The 24693-nt window shown below is 39.5% G+C and overlaps 1 protein-coding gene across 1 annotated transcript in view; it reads left to right on the top strand.

Moving 5' to 3' along the window:
• Hmcn1 (hemicentin 1) overlaps positions 1 to 24693 on the top strand; it is a 418463-nt gene that overhangs the window by 316598 nt on the left and 77172 nt on the right. The window contains exons 56-68 of the mRNA XM_021197369.1: positions 1717 to 1904; positions 3301 to 3397; positions 8770 to 8931; positions 9918 to 10031; positions 10136 to 10338; positions 10635 to 10716; positions 10824 to 10955; positions 11448 to 11597; positions 14156 to 14315; positions 16779 to 16903; positions 17023 to 17206; positions 17804 to 17901; positions 20103 to 20381. Of these exons, the coding sequence (XP_021053028.1) occupies positions 1717 to 1904; positions 3301 to 3397; positions 8770 to 8931; positions 9918 to 10031; positions 10136 to 10338; positions 10635 to 10716; positions 10824 to 10955; positions 11448 to 11597; positions 14156 to 14315; positions 16779 to 16903; positions 17023 to 17206; positions 17804 to 17901; positions 20103 to 20381 (1974 nt within the window). The remainder of the gene's footprint in view (positions 1 to 1716; positions 1905 to 3300; positions 3398 to 8769; positions 8932 to 9917; positions 10032 to 10135; positions 10339 to 10634; positions 10717 to 10823; positions 10956 to 11447; positions 11598 to 14155; positions 14316 to 16778; positions 16904 to 17022; positions 17207 to 17803; positions 17902 to 20102; positions 20382 to 24693) is intronic.

The following is a 24693-nucleotide window of genomic DNA, read 5'->3' as shown; positions in this document are numbered from 1 at the left end:
CAGAACAAGGATCATTTTTGAGCATTGTTTAGACGTAATGAAATAAAGTAGAGACAAGAGGTAGAATGGATGCCGAGCAGTGGTGGTGCACACCTTTAATCCCAGCACTTGGGAGGCAAAATTACTGAGGAAATTACTTGGCAGGAAAATTACTGAGTTCAAGGCCAGCCTGGTCTACAGAGTGAGTTCCAGGACAGCCAGGGCTACACAGAGAAACCTTGTCTGGGGGGGTGGGGGGGAGGTAGAATGGAGCTGGCTGACAAGAACAAATGTTAGGGATTTGAGCTTACCCACAGACAAGATACAAAGTATCCCGTTACAGTGTGAAGAATGAATGGAGAAGGCAGGGTGGGGGAATTGGTAGTGTAAGGGCCAAGGGTGTAAATCAAAGTAATGGAGCAAGCAACTAAAGCTACCAAGCCTTTGAGGGAGAAGAGGAGCTCTTGGAGTAGAAAGAAAAGGGACACAATGAAATGTATATCAAATATATTTAGCAATCCTTTTTAGTATAAGCATAAAATAAATAAGGAAGGCTTGGAATGCCAGCCTGTGGCAAACAGAAGTCAGCAGCAGTCTGCTGCAGAGATCTGATGGTTACAGTAGCAACCATTGGACTCCATCATTGCTTTCCATCATTACCATCAGAATCCTGGAGACAGGAGTGTTTAAAAAGCACAGTGTGTCCTGTCTGGAAGCTGAAGCAGATGTCATAAGTACACACTGTGGATGCTGGGAAGCCACAGAGCTCCAAGTATGTGTTACTTAAATGACACACTGTGATGTGTGGGCTGGGCATGAAGAAAGTAACCTGGAGAGAGGCTAATGGACTGATTGTAAAGATGGAAAGGTGGAAAGTCTAGAGTTTTCTATGCAAAAAACAAAGGTAGACAGACGTCCAACTTCATATTGCATTTATTTGACAAATATCTATTGATTGCTCTGTGTGACAGGTCCTGTCCTCCGCACCGAGGATACAGCATAGAAGACAGAGGCTGTCAGTAAAATGGTGTAAATAAAAAAGTGAATGCCTGCAAACTAACACTGAATTTTCGCTGCATACTTTGTAGTATTATTTTCTATAAAGAATTTCAGCTTAATTGTTAGAGAAGCAAATACCATAAGGCTGAGTCCACAGTAAACATACACTGGTTGTTGAAAACCTTGTGTGTTTTAACAGTGCAACAAAAATTAATCAAGCTTGACAATGATCATTTACTTTGAAAGTAAATATCTTTTTTACAAGTCTTGCCAACACAATCTTCCAATTTACTATACCATTCCAGATTTTGCTCTACAGATAATGTGTGACTTTTCAAAAGTGCAGTGAGTATAAATTATAGAGCACTGTTTTAAATGTGTAGGGGAATATAGCACAAAACCTGTCAGGCTTCAATGTGCTTGAGTAACATCTGCAGAGCTTTTTCAACCATCCATTCCTTGGTCCTTCTCAGAGATGGTTATGGAGGAAGTGTATGTCAGGTTCATGAATATGATGTCTAACCAAGCTTCCAGTGATGCGTTGCCTGTTCCACTGATGCTGAGGCTGGGAGCTTAGAATAGCCCAGGTTATTCCCTTACAGAGACTAACAGTTAACATCACGGATACACTCTAAGAGCTGTAATCCATCTGGGTTGTCCTGATGACAACATGGTGTAACATGCCTTACTAAAGCCATTGTTGCCCATCAGAATCTCTCTGTCACAACTGTTCCTTAGTGCCACCAGTTATCAAGGGAGCAAACAGTGATCTGCCAGAAGAGGTCACCGTGCTAGTGAACAAGAGTGCACAGATGGAATGTTCATCCAGTGGTAGCCCAGCACCAAAGAATTACTGGCAAAAAGATGGACAGACCTTGTTAGAAGATGAACATCATAAGTTCCTATCCGATGGCAGAATTCTTCAGGTAAAAGGGGAAAAAATCTAATTTTAAAGCAGCGTCTTGGACATCATGATAATTGTCTTCTAGATTGATGAAAATATTAGTTTATGAACATATTTATTCAGATCATTAACTATCAACCATACAATATTATTCTCTACTCTGTTCCTACAATTAGAAATGACCACAGTGACATTTTTGTGTAAATTCTTCCAGAATATCTATACATACAAACACACCTAAGTTTAACACCATAATCTTTGATTTAAAAAAAACTATGCATTGCATATATGTGATGATAACATTCTAAGTGGTAAAAGTTTCATAAAAATTAAGTCCATTCTGTGTTGGTACAGGCAGTAAGAAGTCATCATTTGACCCATGTAAATATACTGTACTGCTATTTGTCAATTGATATGTCCATTTGTTTCCATTCAAATGTCCTTAAAGAAAGTTGGGATGTATAGACATATATCAGATCTTTTGCTAGGATAGAGTGTAATTAAATTACCAGCAAACTATTAAAAATATTCCCTTGGCTCATAAATCCAAGAGTAAATGTGGGTCCAGACAGAGTTCTTTTTTTAAAAAGTCAAGATCACTGCTTATAAACTTGAATTTTTTAAACGCATTATCAACATTTGAATATACCTACTTGATGACCATACAGCCTGCACCAAAATGCCTAAATGTTTTTATATGTAGAGCTGTAGATGCATATGTGGATCTTTATAATAAGCATTCTGTACTATAATAGCTAAGTACTGCTACATAAAACAAACCCCTTCAAAACCTAATAATGTAGTACAATAAGAATTTACTTAGCTTGTAAGTCCACTGTTTCTAAAGATGATATTTGAGATCTCAGCTGGGCTTACTCAAGTGCCAGCAGAGCTGTGGGTTGAGCCTGCTGGGATTATTCATCTGGAATCTTAGAATGCAATCGGAGTCATTTTTAGCCTTCACCCTGCAGCAGGCAAGTCCTGCTTCAGTAGTGGCAGAATTGCAAATAAAGTGAGCAACAGTGTACACTTGTGATGAACTCAAGTGAGATGGCAGCACCATTACCCGGCTCATTCTTCTGGCAAGAGCCATTCACAAAGCCACTTCTTAGGAAGAAATTCCAAATCACTTTGCAGATTCACAGACAGGAAAGCAGGGAAATAATTTGGAATATTTGCAATCAAAATATAACAGATATGTGTGAAAAAAATTTCACCTCTTCTGATCATAAGTTTTGTGCATAAATGTGTGTGTGCTTGACCTATGGAAGGGAAAGCAGCCCCATTGCTGGAGTGTACAGCAGCCTCGTGCCTTTATGCTCATCTGGCACTTACTGTGTCTTGTTTGTTCTAAAAGGTAAAATATTACAAGTTCCTTTATTAACAATTTCAGTTGCTATGTCTTCATTTTCCTTTAGATTCTAAATGCGCAAATAACAGATACTGGAAGGTATGTGTGTGTCGCGGAGAACACTGCTGGGAGTGCCAAGAAATACTTTAACCTCAATGTTCATGGTAAGAGCTCAGGGTCCCAGCATCTATTAGGCTCTGCTTGAAAAGGCAAGGAAACCAGGCTTCCGAGTATACAGCCTGTGTTCTATTTCTAATGTGATCAGTGTGTGAAGACTCATTCATTCACTCTCCCTCTCTTTCCTCCTACAAAAGCCAGCAATTCCAGAATATAAATCTTGTAGACAGCCCATTTTTATAGTTATTTTCATCCCCTAGGCCAGAGGGTCTCAAACTATGGGTTATGACCCCTTTGTGTTGCATATCAGACATCCTGCATGTCAGATATTTAAATTACCAATTTATAACAGTAGCAAAATTACTGTTACAGAATAGCAATGAAATAATTTTATGACTAGGGGTCACCACAACATGAGGGACTGTATTAAGGGAGATTGAGAGCCACTGCCGCAGGAGAAAGCATTATGAAAGGCTATGTGTCCATGTGAAGGTAAAGATGAGTATGTGTCTTCTGCTCATGGAAGTGTCGTCTTCTGCCCCTGTCTTCAAGTGCAGAGTTTCATGGACTGCATCCTTCGAATGTGCAATATGCTCTCTGAATAAGAAAAGACCACCTTGTAGTTGTAGAGTTAAATAATTCCTTTTAAAAAGCATGCATACCTAAGTCGTGTTAAATTTTAAGTTTTCACTCATAACAGACACTCCATAATTATTGTTTTACTAAGTAAAGTGGGGAGGGGAACTAGATGTCTATCACAAAAAGGCCACTTAAAATGTATGAAATTAGAACAATGAGAATTATTATTAATCCACTTTGCATGAAATTCTAGTTCATTCCAGGAATATCTAAAAGGGATAATTATCATCTCAAAAAGCTTCTATTTGGGGCCAGAAGGAAGGCTTGCTGGTAAAGAGCTTGAACTGTTGTGTAGAGGACCTGACCTCAGCTCTCAGCACCTACATTGGGTGGCTCACAATTGCCTGTAATCCCAGCGCCAGCTTAATCTGATACCTCTGACCTTCATGAACACCCACACTCATGTGTCCATAACCCTCCACACACAAGTTCACATAATTAAAAATTTTTTAAAGTAAAATGTTGTTTTCAAAAGTTTTCTCTTTTTTTTTCAATTTTTTATTAGACATTTTCTTCATTTACATTTCAAATGCTATCTCGAAAGTCCCCTATACCCTCCCCCCACCCTGCTCCCCTTCCCACCCACTCCCACTTCTTGGTCCTGGCATTCCCCGGTACTGGGGCATATAAAGTTTGCAAGACCAAGGGGCCTCTTTTCCCAATGATGGCTGACTAGGCCATCTTCTGCCACATATGCAGCTAGAGACACGAGCTCTGGGGGTACTGGTTAGTTCATATTGTTGTTCCACCTATTTGGCATGATAACATGTTCTTTATATAATATATGAAGCATATTAAACATACTGATATTTGCTATTTCTATAATAAGTCTTCTTTATATTCCTCACAGTTATAACATACACTATAGGTACTTAATGAATACTTTTCAGGTGTTTTAGTGAGAAGCACTCAACTGGGCAAGTTGTTCATTAGTTCTAACTTTTTGCATTGTGAGGGACCAATCCTGAAGCTTCCTGAGCAAGAGCTCTGCTTCTGAGCTACATCCCCAAACTGTATCTGACCTACACCCAAACGAGTGTGAATCCATGGGATGAACGAGTTGAACAAATGTGATTATTATAAACGTACATGTTTATATGTTCTTATCAATATAGCAAAACATACATTAAAAATAAACATGTTGAAGAGCCAGGGAGATGGCTCAGCCAATAAAGCCCTTACTACACATGAGTTCAATCCCTGGCACCCATGTAAAATTCTACTTGTAGCAGTACATACCTGTAGTCCAAGCACAGGAGAGGTGGAGACAGGAGACTTCCTGGGGCTAATTGGCTATTGGTTTTGCTGAACTGGCAAGTTCCATGTAACATAGAGGTCACTGGGAGGTTACTGAAAGGTCATAACTGAGAGGAATATGAGACAGTAACAGCAATGGGGTCTCTCCTTTTAGCCCACATCCCTGCATCACTAAATGACACTCTCCTAACTGCTTGATGGGTACTTGGTACTAAGTCAAGTCAAGTCAAATTTGTCCATTATATCTAGTGATTATCTCAGTGATTACCAGTCATTTTCTGGCTTTTGATTCCTCCCTTATAGATGAAAATATAAGGACTGCTAAGCTTGAGAAACATGCCCCAAGTTATACCACTCACAAATAGCCAGCATCATTCTACACAGGCAGTTGGATTCAAGACATTGGGTGCTCTCTACTTAGGAATACTCTTTCATGTGTAATATATGCTGATTTTCACATCTGTACTATATTTATATCAAAGTCACTCTCTATGGCTGGAGGAAATTTTGGAGTCACGATTATTCATGGAGTTATACATTCATACTCCTAGCATGAGCCAGGCCTTCTTTACTGTGAAGGCCACTCTTCTTATCTTCCTATCTTAGTGGCCCACGACCACTACCCCATACCTTTACGTTCCCCTCGAATGTCAAGTGAGTCAAGTCTTTGTCTGTTCTGTGTGACTTTAACCACAGAAATTAATTTTCTTACACTTCTGAGAGCTAAGAAGTTTAAGAAGAAGGTTCTAGAAGTGTGTGTTTTCTGAAGAGGTCACTTCCCAGCTTATAAATTGACTGCAGCTTTGTCCTCATGTGCCCTCACATTGTCTTTCTTGTGAGTATGCCTATAGAGGGCATGTCTTGGCTGGAGTCTCTTTATCTTATTTCTCATTTTATTTCATTAAAACATACTTACATCATTCCTCCCTTGCTCCTCCTACACCACCCAGATTCATTCTCACATCCTCTTTATTGCATAACCATATCCATACAAATGACTACATATATTAAAAACAGCAGTCTGCATCCATTTGGGGTTTGTTGCCTGCATGCATATGTTCCCAAGGATGACCGCTTGGTAGTGGATAACCAATCTGGGGTTTATCCCTGGGAAAAATAATTCTCTGTCTTTCAGCAGTTCTTGATTGTTTGCAGATCTTCATCTAAAGATGGGGTTCCATGAGATTTCCTTGGTCTATGTTAGCATGCCAACTGTTGTTAGAATTATTTCCCTCTTGTTCAGTAGCTATGTGGTTGATACTTCATGACTGTAGCTTTCCTGTCATAGTTGGAAAGCACAATCTCACAGCAGTCAGGATCCTCTGGCTCTTGAGCTATTCCCCCTGTTTACATGTTCTCTAAGCCTTAACTGCAGGAGTTGTGCTGCAGATGTATCAATGGGGGAATCTGCCAGACAGTGGTGGCGCACACCTTTAATCCCAGCACTTGGGAGGCAGAGGCAGGCAGATTTCTGAGTTCGAGGCCAGCCTGGCCTACAGAGTGAGCTCCAGGACAGCCAGGGCTACACAGAGAAACCCTGTCTCGAAAATAAAATCAATGGGGGAGTCCTACAGTCAATTATTTTCTGCATTTGAGTAGTTCTGGCTTTCTGTAATCATTCTGCTACCAAAGGAGCTTCCTTGATGAGGGTTAATGTGGGAGGGTCTCTTCTTAATTGACAGTAATCCTAAATAATTAAGGCCATGCCCCAGGACCTCGTTGGACATGAATAACTTCCTCAAAGGGCCCAGTTTCAAACTCAGCTGCCCTGGGAATTAGGGCTTGGCCTTCTGAATCTAGAGGACACATTCAGTTCTCACTCATTTCTCCTAACTGAGGTTCATGATCCTTTTGATTCCTAGGCAGTATAGGAAAGTAGCTAAGCAAAAGACACAGAACTTGGCTGCTTCATTTTTAGACCTGTTTCTTCCAAGAAGCTTGGGCAAGATGCTAATCTTCCTATGTCTCCGCATCCCTATTTATGATATTAAGAATTGTATCTAGCTAGTAGGTATGTGAAAATCCAATCGTAAGTGTTCTGCACAGTGTCTGGTGTAGATATGTCTCCAAGAAACCTGCAGCTCTATTCTTACCATATTTTTAGCAACATGGATCATTGTCAATTGTGTGTCCCTTCTTGTGAGGCTTAGCACAATGTCTGTGATGCATGAAGGATTCAAGAACTATTTAGTCAATGAACAAACTCTAGAGTTAATCAATGGGTGAAGCAATCCAAACCACATAATGTCAAAAGAGTTTGCCTTCTCGGTATTTGCTTTTGATACTGAAATCTTAATTTTTGACTTTAAACCTCAATTTTAACATAATACAACAGATACAATAGTGTTTATTGCTCGTACTTACTGTTTCCTCTTTCTGACCAAGACTCACTTCTACTTTTACTTTTGGTGGTTTTCCTGTCCATTCTTGTCCTCTTTCTCCTTGGTAGGAAACCCCTTGAATGTGGACGACACCTTCTGTGGCATTTTTGTGTTGTTGCTGTTTTCGTTTTTAGTTTTTGAGATGGGATCTTACTATGTAGCTCGGGATAGACTGAGGCTCACTATGTAGACCAGGCTGGTCACGGATTCACAGAGTTACACCTAATTCTGCCTCCCTCGTGCTAACATTCAAGGCACTGACCACCCCATCTGGCACTCGTTGTGGTCTCACTATGAAACATCAAGTCTCACATGTGCATATTTTATGATGTTCATAAATGTCAGGGAATCATTTATATTGATCTTTCTTAGTCTGCTTTTTGTCTCCAATACTCTTGCTTTTTTATTCTTTATTGTTGTTGCTGTTTGACCAATAAAGAATAGTGCTGTCTATTTCTTACCGTGTTTGTTTCTCTTGAAAGCTGCATGGGTTTGCATTGCAAAGATAATCTGTATGATATGCTGGAATTCTGAAGTTAAGACTTTAAATTATTTTTGCTATAATAAGAAATAAAAAATTAAAAAAAAAAACATCAGGTTGTTACTTTGTACTTTGAAAAATTATATGCTTGAACTGACCAGAAATTTTTTAAAAACTCTGGAGCAGGAGCTGAAGGGGGCTGCAACCCTGTAGGTGGAACAACAATACGAACTAATCAGTACCCCCTGAGCTCGTGTCTCTAGCTGCATATGTAGCAGAAGATGGCCTAATCGGCCATCATTGGGAAGAGAGGCCCCTTGGTCCTGAAAACTTTATATGACCCAGAACAGGGGAAGGCCAGGGCCAAGAAGTGGGAGTGAGTAGGTAGGGGAGCAGGGTGGGGAGAGGGTATAGGGGACTTTCGGGATAGCATTTGAAATGTAAATAAAGAAAATAATAATTAAAAAAAAAACTCTGGAGCCGTCTTTCATTTCAGAAAAACACCTGATGGACATGGGTTTGTTGATAGCATTAGAGATTCTATTAAAGAAAGACCACAGAATCAATTGGTTGTTACTTTTCACAGACCATAAGAAATTAGAATATATGTCTCTGATACTGTCAAAGTTCACTTTTAATATATATACGTATACTTTCACAGTTCCTCCAAGTGTCATTGGTCCTAACCATGAACATCTCTCTGTGGTTGTGAACCATTTCATCTCTTTGAACTGTGAAGTTTCTGGCTTTCCCCCTCCTGACCTCAGCTGGCTCAAGAATGAACAGCCCATCAAGCCAAACACTAATGTTCTCATCGTGCCTGGTAAGGAGCTCACTCTTCTCCTAAGGTGGGCCTTCCCCCCATTCTAAAACAAAGATCGTTTCAACTCAGTCTCTTTCCAAAGTTGAGTCTCCCTCCCTTTGTTTGTTCACGGTAAGCAAGTAGAGCCATTAGAGTAGATATGTACAGTCTTCAGCAAATTATCAAATTAAGGATCAGAAAAGCTTGGGAGTCCTTAGTGTACATGGTAACTAGCCAATGTAAAAATTTATCTGTTGTTTTCAGCGAACTGGAATCTTCTTGCATATGGATATAGGTAGTTAAACATGTAGGTAGGTGATACAGATATGCTAGAGAGTGAGGGTCAGCATGATGGCTCAGAAATTAAAGCGACTTACTGTAAAGGCTGACCACCTGAATCTGATCCTCAGGACCCACAGGTTGGGAAAAAAGAGAAACTATTCCCACATGCTGTCCTTTGACTTCTGCCGACTCTAGCATACGATGTTCATTCAAAAATAAATTCGTCAATGAAAAATAATGTTTAAAAAAGAATAGATAGTAAGCAATACATCCTTGAATGAACAGAGTTCAGATGTCCCTCTGTAGCCTTACATGCATCTCAAGACAGCTGTGAGTACAGCCCAACATTTGCAGATGACATCATGTAGCAATGTCAAAAGCTGGATTCACCTGAGGTAAACAGATGACAGAATACAGAAAGACTAACCATCAGCTCTACTATGGGGAATTTAAACTCAGAAAGCACTTGCTCAATTGCTGAGACCCACATGACCGAAGGAGAGAAGCAACTCCCACAAGTTGACCTCTGACATCCATATGTTACACTATGACAGGTGAATGAGCTTGCACATGCTTGTGTACATGCACATGTGTGTGCATCTGTGAATGCATGCACACACACACACACACACACACACACACACACACACACACACACACACACTATAATAGCAACACAACTTAGAACAGCCTCTATACCTGTCTTTACATTGTATTTTCCCCAGGTGGTCGAAGTCTACAGATTATCCGGGCCAAGATATCAGATGGGGGTGAATACACCTGCATTGCTATTAACCAAGCTGGAGAAAGCAAGAAAAAAGTTTCACTGACTGTTCATGGTGTGTTTTTACTCTCTCCATAATATAATTTCATTTCATATTATATATTCTAGCTAAGCAACTTGATGTAAAAGCAATTTGAATCTTCTTGTCTCCCACCTCAGTGCCCCCAAGCATCAAGGATCATGGCAGCGAGTCTCTTTCTATAGTTAATGTAAGAGAGGGGACCTCAGTGTCATTGGAATGCGAGTCAAATGCTGTGCCTCCTCCAGTCATCACCTGGTCTAAGAATGGGCGGATGATACCAGATTCTACCAACGTGGAGATTTTAACTGGTGGACAAATGCTACACATCAAGCGAGCCGAGGTGCATCTTTGGTCCTTGTTTGAGTGTTGTGCCTCCGAGGTGGGGTTGTGGAAGAGATAACTGGAAGAGCCCTCTTCCTTTTACCACAGTGAACAATGCTGTTCATGGAAAAGTTCATTGTCCATGCCACTGAACTTATTGTCACTGAAAACAAAGAAAGAAACAGGGTTTCTGAAGGCGCCTAGAAGCGGGGCAGTTGAGCAGAAAGATGACTGATGATTTAATCTACTCCTGAACCTTGTGATTGGTCATCTATCACTTAATGGAGCACATACAATAGTATCTTTTTCTTTTAGGTGTCTGACACAGGCCAGTATGTATGTAGAGCTATAAATGTAGCAGGACGAGATGATAAAAATTTCCACCTCAATGTATATGGTGAGCATCTGCCTCCAATACAACTCTTTCCCCTAGATATGCAAATGAAAGGTCATGCCTTGAATTAACTTAATGATGGTGTGTGGTCTTCTTCTGTCTTTTGACAGTGCCTCCCACTATTGAAGGGCCGGAAACAGAAGTCATTGTGGAGACAGTCAGCAATCCAGTGACATTGATTTGCGATGCCACTGGGATCCCGCCTCCCACCATAACATGGTTAAAGAACCACAAGCCTATAGGTAACAAACACACTTGGACATTTTTGAGGTTGCCTGGCTTTGCCCTTAATTCACTACATTTATAAATTAGCAGGTTCTCAGTCTTGTGTACATAGCTGTACCCTGAAATATAAGTTTATCAAGTAGACTTCTGAATAAACACTTGCTCTGTCCGGGCGCTGCCCATTGGAGTGAGGGCCTCATGCATTCAAGGTGAGGCCCCTGCCACTGCAGTTCACCCCAGCATTGCAAAAATGGTGTCTTTAGTTTTGAGACACGGTCTGGCTAAGTAGCCCCTGGTGGCCTTGATCTCTCATTGCTTCTCAACTAGCTGAGATTACAGACCTGAATGCACCATTATAAAGGGATTTTTTTTTTAATTTTCATGTTTCAAAAAATAATTCTCAATAAAAATATGAAGGAAAAACTTTTAAGAAATGTGTATTTGTTACATGCAGAGGGTGGCTTTCCATCTTATTTCTTTATCTCTTTCTTCTTTATTTCTTCCTGTAGAAAATTCTGACCCCCTTGAAGTTCACATTTTGTCTGGAGGAAGCAAACTGCAGATTGCCCGACCTCAACGCTCAAACAGTGGAAACTACACATGCGTTGCATCCAATATGGAGGGAAAGGCTCAGAAAAACTATATCCTTTTCATTCAGGGTATGTTAACTACACTGTAATCTGTCTCCCCTTCCTTTGTCATATAACATTCAGAGTACAAAATGGCCTGCATTAAAAGAGACCATTGCTCAGACTCTTGGATATCTTGAGGTCACTGAAAGTATTGACAACTTTTGCCAGTGGTTTCTATTTTCATGGAAAAAACACATAAATCTGGGAAGAAAAAAATGTAGAATTTAGTATATCTGTTTGTTTGTTTGTTTAATGAAAATATTACATTTTGTGGTATATTCTGTGGAACTGCAATTCTTTATTTGGTATAATTTATCTTCAGACTAAGACTATAAGTGTTTTGTATAGATGTGTAAGATTTAATTCTTGAGACTGTGCTATGATTTGATCATGGGTGTGGGAATAGGTAAATTTCAAAGAATCGGGAATCTTGCCAAATTTTGTACTGAGAATAAGGAGCATGAATTCACACGGAAAATATTTAGTCATCAATCCCTGCATGGTGGCATAGTGTTGGGGACTGTGGGGAAAACTTGCTGCTTTTTAATTTTCAGCAAACCTCTGAATGAGGCATTTAATTCAAAATGATAGGGAGCCTTGCTTCCTGACTTCATCATCATTGCTAGAGAAATTCTAATAAATTATACCATGGGTCTTGAGTATACTATACCTGTTGTTGCTGTGTTAAAGCTAGCCCCCTGAGATTGTAATACAAGAACTTTGGTTCGTGGTCTGTGCAATAACCACTGATGCTTTAAGATCTCAGAGACAGAAAGGGGCAAAATAGCTATTCAGAGATGCAGTATCTTACTGGGCCATCAGGATGTCTAAGTGAGTAAAGGCATCTTCCACCAAGCCTGTGGACCTGAGTTAGAGAGAGCCTGTGGAGCCACATGGTGGAAAGAGGGGACCGACTCCCACAAGCTGTCCTCTGACTTCCACATGTGCACTTGGGCACACAAGTACTCACATACACAAAATAAAATGCAGCCAGGCGCGGTGGCGCATGCCTTTAATCCCAGCACTTGGGAGGCAGAGGCAGGNGGATTTCTGAGTTCGAGGCCAGCCTGGTCTACAGAGTGAGTTCTAGGACAGCCAGGACTACACAGAAAAACCCTGTCTCGAAAACAAAAAAACAAAAAACAAAAAAAATAAAATAAAATGCAATCTAAAATTAAAGAAAAATAAATAAAATGCATGGTTGATTATGCATAATCATCAATAATAACTGATATAAATCATAAAGTATGCTGGTATGACCAAACATTTCCTAAAATTCATTTTAATATATTTATGTAATGTCTTAAAACTAGGAAAAATGCACACACATTGGCCCTAATTTGAACATGTCTCAACAGTATATCTAGTGACAAATTTTTGAGCACCCTTCTGAAAACAGTAAACTTCAGTTAGTTTCTTACAATGATCCCTGGTTGACTACAATGGCATTTAAGAGATGAAACGCAGCTGTGTTGTAAATGTCTCATGGTTGACTCACCAAACAAACAAACAAAAAAATCCTGATTCGTAGCCATGATGAGTTAGTTTCCTGGTGTGTTTATGTCCAGCATGGTCTGATTCCAACTCTCATAATGGCAATAGATATGGGGTAGAAAAGCCTTGGCAGACAGGTTCCCGAGAACAATTATGAATTGCTCCTGGCATATCTCTATCTATAAAACAGAAATCTCATTGGGTTCCTTTCTGAACTTTAAAAATTTATACTTATGCCATATAGTTTTTTTTTGTTTTTTGTTTGTTTGTTTGTTTTTTGCCTAAGTGCACGTCTGCATCACATGCATATATGGTGCACAGAGCCCAGAAGAAGACATCAGAGTCCCAGGAGTTACAGATGGTTGTGAGCAACCATGTGGGTGCTGGGAAATGAACCTGGCTTTTTGATCATTGTTAATATCTTTAATACACACCACACATGACCAGATTTTTTAAAAAGAGCAGAAACCATTGGAACTTAAAAAGCATAATATGTTCATTGATTTCCCAGAATAAATAACAGTTAGACAATAGACAAATAACGAATATGCATGCTCTCCTCAGACTTTACACCAAAATGTTTTAAAAGTTGATTAACCTGAACTATCTGAATTACCAGCAACCCACTGGGGCTTAATCTATGCATGAGTCCATTGAGTTACCTACAAGCTAGATTTGTCATCAGTTCCTGTGACTAAACAGTTACAGGAATATCATGAACACTGAAGTAACTCAGTGTTTCTGTCTTTCACATTTAAAAGTACTTCCTGAAGGTGACTATAGGCAGTCATAATCTAGGCAGAATTCTGAATTAGAAATCACACGTTCGGTGCCAGAGAAGTGGATTAGGTTTTTGGATTACCACGAAACCTAATGGCCCATTTCAATCCAGATACCTACATAGTATAAGGAGGTACCCAGCTCCCACAAGTTGTCCTCTGCTCTCCGCATACCTGAACATACCAGAGGACAACGTGTGTGTATTTACACAGAGAGATGTTACAGAAAGAAATGGTATGGTTTATTATTATTCTATCACATTCATTAGCATATCCTTATACTTTCCTAATGAAAGTCTTATGTCTCTAAAGTCCCTCCAAGTGTTGCCGGTGCTGAAGTTCCAAGTGACGTTAGTGTCCTTCTCGGGGAAAATGTTGAGCTGGTCTGCAATGCAGATGGCATTCCCACCCCACATCTTCAGTGGCTTAGGGATGGAAAACCCATCGTGAATGGAGAAACAGAACGAGTCAGGTATGTTTAAAACAATGCTTTCATTATAAATTATATAAGTCTTCCACAGTACTCTGATTTCACAGAATGCCCCAGACGTCACACGAGTTATACCAATGTCTGTTCTAGTTTGCTTTCTATTAATAGAATAAATACCATGACCAAAAATATTTCTGGGAGGGAAGAATTTATTTCATTTTACACCTTAGAATCTGTCATGAAATGAAGTCTCAGTAGGAAGTCAAGGCCAGAAGCCGACGGCAGGCACTGAAGCAGAGACCGTGGAAGACTGCGGCTTACTGCCTGTTCTCATGGCTTGCTCAGCCTGCTGTCTTATACAACCAAAGACCACCTGCCCAGAGACGGTACTGAGAGAATGCTCCCATTTTCTGTCCACAGGAAAATAAGGTGTAGCCTTTACTCAATTAAGGTTCCCATTTCCTGGCTATGTCTAGGCTTGTGTGAAGCTGAGAAACACCACCAGCACAGCTTCTGTGTCATTAGACCTTAGCCGTCATTTATTTACAAATAGAAAAGAATTAACCTTTTGAGCTTTGAGTATAGAAATTCTCTTTAGATAGATCTCTAAAGTTGATTGTGTGTGTGTGTGTGTGTGTGTGTGTGTGTGTGTGTGTGTGTGTGTGTGTCAGTGTTGGGGGGAGATAAAGAGGGCGGGAAGGGACCTTATTCATTAATTCTGAATATAAAACCTCAGACACCAGTCCATCAAAATATTATGCAACAACTATCATTGCATATATTTCTCCAGTTTGAGAATGTCCTTAACAAGTCCATGTCATAAAATAATTAATTCTTTCCTTATTAAAGACAAGCCAACAGCATCCCATGAGTGTCATCAATATTCCTAGCTGCAGGTTTTTAATCTTAAAGCTATCTAACAGCATGAATGCAGATTTGATGGACTAATTATGAGAAAAGACACAATAGCATCATATTCCAGCTCATGGTTTTCTTACATCCTCTTTGAGCTGATATTTATTTCTCTTTCTACAGAGATGAATAGCAATGCAATAGGCGTTTCATGTACCTTGAACAAATTTCTCCAGAGAAACAATCTACAGTCTCATAAAGATATTTCAACACAAACATATCTACACACATGTGCAAGAATAATTATAGGCATAGATAAACATGTACTATTAGATTTATAAATTTATCCAGTATTGTAGTGGTTTCTTTTCTAGTCAGTGAATTGAATACATAAAACTTAAATACAAAAAGCATCATTTTTCTTGTACTCATTTTGTATTAAGATGTAGGTATTTTCCACTTTACAAATTGGATAAACTGTCAGATAATGTGTTCAGAAATACTGGGCACTTTATTTCTGTTATGTGAACAAATATGAATAATTAAACAAGTGTCTAGTTATTTTCATTAAGTAGATGGTGGACATCTTTCAGACTCGGTAGAACCTAAGGTCCTATCTTGATACCTGGGCAGTTGGAACTCTAAATTCCTAAAGTTGCTTTTTGTTCCCTCTTCTTGACTGATAACTTCATCACTGTCTGATGGCGCTATAGATATCTAGGTAGAACAATTTATCAAGGTCACTTCTTTTAAAGTCAACTTAGTGCCATTGACTGTGACAACCTGCAATTTTAGTTTGCAATATATTTAAATTTATGGGACTTTAAATTTCACATTTTGAGAAAAGTGTAACTGTATTCAAATAGTATACTTTCAATATCATCCTCCAAATATGATAATTAATAGTATACTGTAGTAGAAATTCATAATCAGAGGTGCTGATGAAATGACCATTCTTAAAACAGTTGCAGATACCATTTTAAACATCCTAAAGCATAGAATGTTTTGTTTGATAATTAATGGTATGTGGAGAAAATGAATAGTGTAATAATCTTAACTTAGATATATGTTGTTATCTGGTTTCATATTTATCATTTACTTCTACATAATTCCAAAGAAACATTTAGCTACTTGAAAAAAATTTCAGACTATATCTATATATGTACAGTCATCACTGTTTAAGTAAGTGATACTATTTTGTTCTTTATATTAAAGTATCATTAGGGTATTTACAATTAATTTTATTCACATTTTTCCAGCTTGTCATGTTCTTTATTTCACACCAGAATTTTCAAATTTTCATTGACTAGGTAACTCATATTTGTTACAAAAATATAACGTTCCAAGGCTGAGAGAAAGGAACCTTTTTCTGTCATGTTCCTGACCTGACTCTCTTTGTTTTCTTCTTCTCAGAGGGAGATAATGAATGTAAAAAAATTGTTTCTGTATAATTTTAGTTTCCTGAGATTGCCATTAGTGTCTGTGGCTCTGACTTCATATGTTTCTTTGTACTTGTGAAATAGGGTTAAATCATTCTACTTAAGGTGAAGGCATTATGTTGTAATGGCATATATTTTTCAGAGGACACAATAAAGTTGAATGAGTTTTTCAGATCTTATGCCCACAGTGCCTCTGTCCTGACTTTTCCCACAGGGTCACCACAGATGGCAGCACATTAAACATTTACAGAGCCCTCATGTCTGACATGGGGAAGTATACGTGTGTGGCTACTAATCCCGCTGGAGAAGAAGACCGAATATTTAACTTGAATGTCTATGGTAAGTATGAAATGCCATCAAGTTTTGACTTTGCTATCTTAAGAATCCACTAGTAGGCCAGAGTGCAAATGATTTGAACTCATATATCTTCTCTCTCAATCATTACATGCATTGCATAGTTCCACCTAAAATTCGAGGTAATAAAGAAGAGGCCGAGAAGCTGATGGCTCTGGTAGACACATCGATAAATATTGAATGCAAAGCCACGGGGACACCTCCACCGCAGATCAACTGGCTGAAGAATGGCCTTCCTCTACCCATCTCTTCCCACATTCGCTTGCTGTCAGCGGGGCAGGTTGTCAGGTTAGATTGTGTTGTGTGTCCTTTCCTCAGTGCTTACGATAACAGTGATTCACAACTCTTCTTAACCACTACACAACACTCAAGACCTGCTCTTCCCTAGGCTTTTATTGTAGTTGTGCCATTCCATTCCATATGTGTTCGGAAGTGGAAAGATAAGGGATCAAACATCGAAGTGGCTTTGTGTTCTTATGTAATGGTTTGTTTTAGTAAAGATGTGCATAATAGATCTTGAGAGATGAATTGTGATCAAGTTTATAATTTTAAGATATATATTTTAAACACAGTATTACATGGTAAGCTGGGAGGTTGTTGGTGAGGCTCGTGTGATTTTTCATGCTACCGTTTTTCTCTGTTAATGTGTTTGAAAAGTATTCGCTCTAGCAATTACGTTGTCTTCTTTGTGACTTGCCAGTACTGCCTTCACCTCTATGCAAACAGTTGCAGTTGGAGATATCTACGCCTTGTGATAATGGCCACAAGTTTCTATCTAAGACTTTTCCATATACATTTTATTCTATTGTCTGTTTAGAAATCATAATTATCTTAGTTGTGTACATTGGAATGATTGATTATGATATGCTGGGTCCTGTTTTGCAGGATCGTGAGAGCTCAAGTGTCTGATGTCGCTGTATATACTTGTGTGGCCTCCAATAGAGCTGGGGTAGACAGTAAGCACTACAGCCTTCAGGTCTTTGGTATGTCACAGAAATGATCCTACTACTTTACTGCATGCCTTTAGAAACTGACTTCCTTGAAGACTTGTAAATCCAACGCTCCTCTGCCAAAAATAGTTGGTGAAAAATATATCTTTTCTAGGGAAGAGTGTGTTTTCTCGCTGAAGGAGTCCATATTTATTGGTCCACACTGCCTGTCAAAATTCTCTTCTAATACATAATTAGTCGGATGTATAGCGGCAGAAACTGAAGTAGAACCACAAAGGAATGTTACTTCTTGGCTTGTTTGCCATAGCTGGCTTGGCTTGCTTCCATATACAATTAGGGTCACCTACCTGGGGGTGGTGCTGTTCACAATGGGCTGGACCTTCCTACAGCAATTATTAACCAAGGAAATGTCCTGCAGACATAGCCACAAATCAATCTAATGGAGGCAATTCATCAATTGAGGTTCTCTCTTCCCAAGTGACCCTAGTTGGTATGGACAAAACTAACCAGAACAATGCCTCCTTATGTGCAGTGTTCCCAGCTCTTAAAGGGTGTTGTGTAAATGACTTACATAGGGATGAACCCTAACTTATTCTCAGCTTCTTGGGCAATCATGTCTTTGAATTCCTCACTGCTCACTGCAATGAGAGGTTTCTCTAATTTGGGGTGATAGAAACTTTTGTCTTACACATAGTGATAAAGATTTAGAAGGCAGTCTGATGTAATTTAATTAAACAACAGTAATGAGTTCTCCATTTGAGCCTACAGTCTCCCCAGTCAATGGTTTATAACCCAGAATACAGTACCAGACATGAGTTCCTTCCAATTCAACAGGTCTTAAATCTAACCAGAGTGGTTGGTAAACCCTACAGCATCTGTGCCACTGTTGCACTTGCCCAACAATTTGGTTTTTCAGTTGGGAGGATTCACAGCTGAGTAAGACAGCGGATGCCTTTTCTGCCCCAGCACACTACATTTAGAAAGTAACAAGGATGCTTTCATCTCGTCCCTTGCTCGCTCTTTGTCTTGAAACAGAGATGTGTGCTACCTGTAGCACTATCGTACTATGCTCTATCTAGTTCCGGTGCGCCACCAAGAACACTGACGAGAGCCTGATATTTTGCGAGGCCTTGAAGCATGCCTGGCCAGTTACTGTGATGGTATCCCACTTCTAGGACTGGGGACTTTGTTTAGTACCTGCTGTTTCTAGGAGCATCATTACTTAGCCCTGCAGGGGAACTTCATGCAATCTCTTTTGTATATTGAAGAAGAGGGGGTTAAGTAAGTTTCTGTATGGCTTGTTCACTTTTACTAATCTACCTCAGCTCTCACACTCATCTACCCATCCCTTCCTGCCCAAGTCATTCCACCCTCAGAATTCCCTGCTCCCTTAAGACACCTCCTATGCCACCTTCCTAGTATCCTGGCTTCACATGTACTTCATGTTAAACAAACAGAGCCAAAGTTTTCAAGATAGTATTTCAGTCCAGACAGAAAATGTCTTGTTCATGTGCACATACAAAAAAAATATATTTTCTAACAACACTAGCAGCTAATTTAGAAATATAAAATTTGAATAGTTTTATTTGCTTTTATGATATAGCTTAGATTGCTGGTTCACACTTCTCAAATGTGAACATGTATGAGAACATCTCCAGACAGCTCCGAGTAACTAAGAGCTGCAATCTGTGATGTTTATTACTCTGCTCTCCACTTGGTCATTGAAAGTATACTACTGAATTATTAATAGGAACTCCCATAGCATCATAACAAAGTAAAGAGACAACACTAGCAAGTTGAAGATGTTACCAAAATATAATACACATTGATTGTGTATTCAGTAGGAAAGCAATTTTGAGACTTCTTTGCTAATCCATGGAAGATTAATAATTAGTCCAACCAGCCAGGGGTGGTGGCATACGCCTTTAATCCCAGCACTTGGGAGGCAGAGGCAGGCGGATTTCTGAGTTCGAGGGCAGCCTGGTCTACAAAGTGAGCTCCAGGACAGCCAGAGCTATACAGAGAAACCCTGTGTCGAAAAACCAAAAAAAAAAAAAAAAAAAAATTAGTCCAACTAATAAATGGTTTACAATAGAGTCAATTTACTCTGTGCTACTTTAACATACTTTGCTTTACTGAATGTAAAAGTAGCATAGAAGTATTTAAATCCTGCTACTTAAATTCACCTCAAATTATAATATTTATAAATTTTACCTGTTTTATTTTCTGTATAGTGCCACCGAATATGGACAACGCTATGGGAACAGAGGAAATCACGATTGTCAAAGGCAGTTCTACCTCTATGACGTGCTTTACAGATGGAACCCCAGCTCCTAGCATGTCTTGGCTCAGAGATGGCCAGCCTCTGGCACTTGATGCTCATCTGACCATCAGCACTCAGGGAATGGTCCTTCAGCTCATCAAGGCAGAAACAGAAGACACCGGAAAATACACCTGCATTGCTGCAAACGAAGCTGGAGAAGTCAGCAAGCATTTTATCCTGAAAGTCCTAGGTACGTACCCATTCAGATAAGTACAGAGCACCTGAGAATTCAGTGAAGGTCGAAACCTGGTTACTGAGTTTAGTACTTAGACTCCGTCTTTATGGGACAAAGTTTAATGAAAACTTTATTGCATTTCCATTTCTGTTCTATAAGTCACCTAAATTCATCTAAGGCAGGCTGAGTTTGAATGGAGAATTTTATTTGTTTTAAATTATTCCTAAAATATTATTAATTGAATAAGCATGATACCCTATTAATATCAGACCTTTTCAAGTGTATGAGATTGTTGTGTTTGCACATGAATGGCTGCATATGTGTGTACAGATATGGAAGTAAGTGTATCCATGCAGACACCTGGTGTTCGTGTTTTGGATCGCTTGTCACTCTGTTTTGTCTTGTTTTGTTTTGTTTTGTTTTGTTTTGTTTTGTTTTGTTTTTTGACACTGCACCTTTCTCTGGACCTAGAGTCTCACTGGCCATCTTGCGTCCGGGCTCCCAGACTCATGCCTCCTAGGCACTGTGATTACAAGTGGCCACCATGTCTCCCCTGCTTTCACGTGGGTTCTGGGGATCCTAACTCCAGGCTTCATGCTTACAAGACAAGAGCTTCACCTACTGGCCCATCTGCCTAGGCCCTAATAGATGGCTTTTTAACATCTTCTAAGAATTTAAAGCACACTTGAAAATGGAAATTGGATAAAATTCGATAATATTTATGCCATTTTCCCAACCAGTCTTATATTATCCAATTTTAAGATGACAGTCTGAATAATCACTTTGAATAGTCAATTTCTAGTTACTCTTGTGTACATTGAAAGTCAATATTTTAAGTTTATAATATAACATTTTACCAGCAAAAACCAACCTGAAGACAAATTACAATTTTTTGGTGTAACAAAAAATCATGATGTGAGCATAAAAAGCAGATAAATGAAATTGTCTAGTATGATAGTCAAGATGTTTTGAAGTTTTCCCCTACTATGATGTTGGGGGGCTGCCATATTCCTTTCACAAAACAGATATGCTCCCTACTGAGAATAGTGAAAAGAATTTTGGCAGGAGCCCTGTTTGGGGAGGGCTAGCATATGTTTTCAGAGTGCTCTGTAATCTTTCTCAGAGCACCTATTAAAATTTGATTATTTATGTGAATTCAAAAGTTGTCTTTATCCCTAGTTAAGTTTTATGATGGGGGAATGCAGCATACCTCTTACTTATTGCTGGTCCCCAATGCTATGATGTCTGACACACCAGAAATTCTTAGTGTGTATGTGTGTTGGATTGAATTGGAACCAAACGATACTTCTGAGCTGTATTAGTAGGAGTTTTAACTGTAGACGGAGGCAGAACACTGTGGAAATATACCAAAGGAGATGTTCTAGCACATCTGAGTCTTCAAGAAGGAAAGGTAGTGATAGAAGAGATATTTTCCCAGGCTATTTAAAAACATATAAACAACACAAAGTTTGGAGTTGTATTTGAGACATGTAGGTTACAAATCCATAGCCATCAGTTTATCAGCATGCGTTACAATAGATGAGATAATGTGACCTTGTCTTCATTTCTCACATATTAAATATGAATTGTATGTATATTGTGTGCTGGGCACATTTCTGTCTGCCAGTTCTGAAGGCCTACTGTGTAATCATTGAATGTCAGACAGTTGAATTATCATCGAATAAGTAATATATGAATTCAGCCCCCAAGTTCCTGCATTTGGAGTGAAAGGGCAAAGAAACTGAAGAACTAATTATTTTGTTGAGATGAGGGTCATGTGGTTAGCATAACACTCTGGGGCATTAAGTTCCAAAATAGATCTTTCCATAGATCCGTCTGTGTCTGGAATGGTGGGACTCGCAGTGAGGTAAAAGGGAAGACCCTTGCACATTTCACCTGTGGGTGATAGAGCTTAATAGTGAGTTCGTATTCATGGAAACTGAGCATAAGGGTGCAAACCAAGGCAAGACGAGGAGAAGGGCCTTCTGTGAAAGGCTTTGACAACCCTCTGGGCAGGGGGGTGGGGAGGGGTTGGACTCATTAAAAGACAAGAATAATTTTAAGGAAGAATATGCCACCAGATGTCTCTTCAAAGAAGTCCCTCTGGTGAGGGTAAGGACTGGACAGGCCCGAATCCACCAGGTCCTGGTCTGCATGTGACAATGGAGAGAGCATCCAGAAGCAGAGTTATAGACAGACACATTGTTGCAACAAAGAACAGAGAGAGCAGCAACGATGCTGCTGGGGCGCAATGTCCAAAGCCCAGCATTCCCAGATGCAAGGTTATATGTTTCCATGTCACGGAAAGATGAGATCTCCCCATCTGCTGAAACCGTGCCCATTCAGCGCCTCACATGGAACAGCACCACTACTCAGCTTGCAAACCTCTCCACTTGGGATGCTGCTGCTGAACCCAGCTCTCAGCATGTGGTGGGAGGTGTCATGACCCAATGGGTGGCTTTGAAAAAGTACAGTGTGGCGAGATCACTAAAGCAAGAGAGGACATCAAACACCGTGAAGCTCTGAGCACAGCAGCACCCAGGATGTCATGAGCAGTTATGAAGTTTTCAATAGTGCATCTCTCATCCCTCGTCAGAGGAACTTCTTTTTGCAATAGGAGGTGATTAATACAGACACCTGCAACTAGTGAATGCAGATAACAAGAGACCTTGGAGTTGTCGGGTCTGGGCACAGCTGTATCATACCCCTTCCTAAAAGCCTCAGGCATCATCACAGAAGAGGGGTCAGACTGTAAGGGCCCGAAGTGTGAACATCGGAAGAAAAAGAGCAGTTGCTGGATATAACAAGGCCCTTGCACACATGCATTTACAGAGTCTGTGACCTTATGCATACAACCTGCACAAGATCATGCCTCACAATATCTCAAAACTGATAGGGGAGAGACTCAAAAAGTTCCAAGTCCCAGCTGAGCAGCTCTTGGCAACTGATGGCTGATGGGGGAAAGAAAGTCAGTTTTCTTCAGGGATATGGTGCTCCAGTGCTTTTAACCTGAGTGCTTATAAGCCGATCCTGACTGGACTCAGCTCAGCAGGTTTCAAAACAGAGCACATAAATTTGGGAGTTAAAATGGTGCAGGGGTGGTAGGTATGGAAGAAATTAGAGGGGAAGGAATGAAGATTTATTCAATATATTATTAAATAACATATTAATAATATATTAATGAAGATCTTTTTATTTATTATATAAGCATCATATGCTTGTAAAAAAAATTCTCTAACTATAGATAAATTAAATAAAATTCAAATGTATATGTTAATCGTGAAAGAAAGGTCCAGTTTTATCCTCTATAAATGAAGAGTCATTACAAGTTGTAGTAAGTACAATAGCATAAATTGATCTTTAACTCGGAAAGATATAAAGAGAAAGCCAGTAAGTCAAGAATGGATTTTGAGAGCAGTGTTAAAAATTGTGATACTGGCTGTTGAAACATTCATTTTCCGAATTCATTCTTTATTCTGTCATGATTTTTCAACTAGGATAATTTTTCAAAATTTAACCTAATTCTAATATTTTTAGCTTAAGATTTATCTTGGCTTTTAGTAAGATCTGAACTTACTTCTGTGATACAGAGGTGACCCCAGGGCCATGAGCATATGTCCCAAATACTGTCATTGAGTGACGTCTTCTGCCCTTTTCTTTTCATTAAGCGAGATGTCTGGTTAGGAGTGGCCATTGTTGCCCTGGCCTTCTCTTGAGGCCTACATCATGGTTAATCAGTGGTCTTGCAATGTCCCTTTAACTCCAGCAGAAGTCAGCTCTGACTAGAGAAAGCCTCTGGCCAAGGAGTTGCCTCTTTATAGACTTTCTTAGAAGCTCCACAAAAAGTGAAAGCACTTCGACCTCCCTGGTCAACAGTGCTACATACATTCCATTTAATACGTGCTAACTAGGGTGAGAGCTATGATATATACCACTTTTCTAACACTAACATAACTGGAGTCACTTAACAGCAATTAATAGTTAAATAATATTGGTTAGAGAAGTGGAACATCTGGTTAGGTCTCCTCCCCACAGGCTTATAAAATCATGGAAAGGTTATTAGAAGATTATACAAGCTAGAGGTTGGGGAGAATTGGGGAAAAACAGTCGCTTCTGAACCATTTCAAACACATTGCAGCTGCAGTTTTCTGCACAAAATAATGCAAATCAACACTGGCATGGATAGAGAAAAGTCATATGAACTCCCACCCCTAATGGAGGAGCTATGGGCAGCTGATGGCTGCTTGGACAATCATCAGTTTTCGTTGACGTTGTAGTTGCTGATAGATTGATCATGCTCCAGTGGGTGGCTGCATACACATGAATG

This window comes from Mus pahari, chromosome 5 (assembly GCF_900095145.1).
Source record: "Mus pahari chromosome 5, PAHARI_EIJ_v1.1, whole genome shotgun sequence".
Lineage (NCBI taxonomy): Eukaryota > Metazoa > Chordata > Mammalia > Rodentia > Muridae > Mus > Mus pahari.
This window is presented reverse-complemented; position numbering and strand designations above follow the sequence as displayed.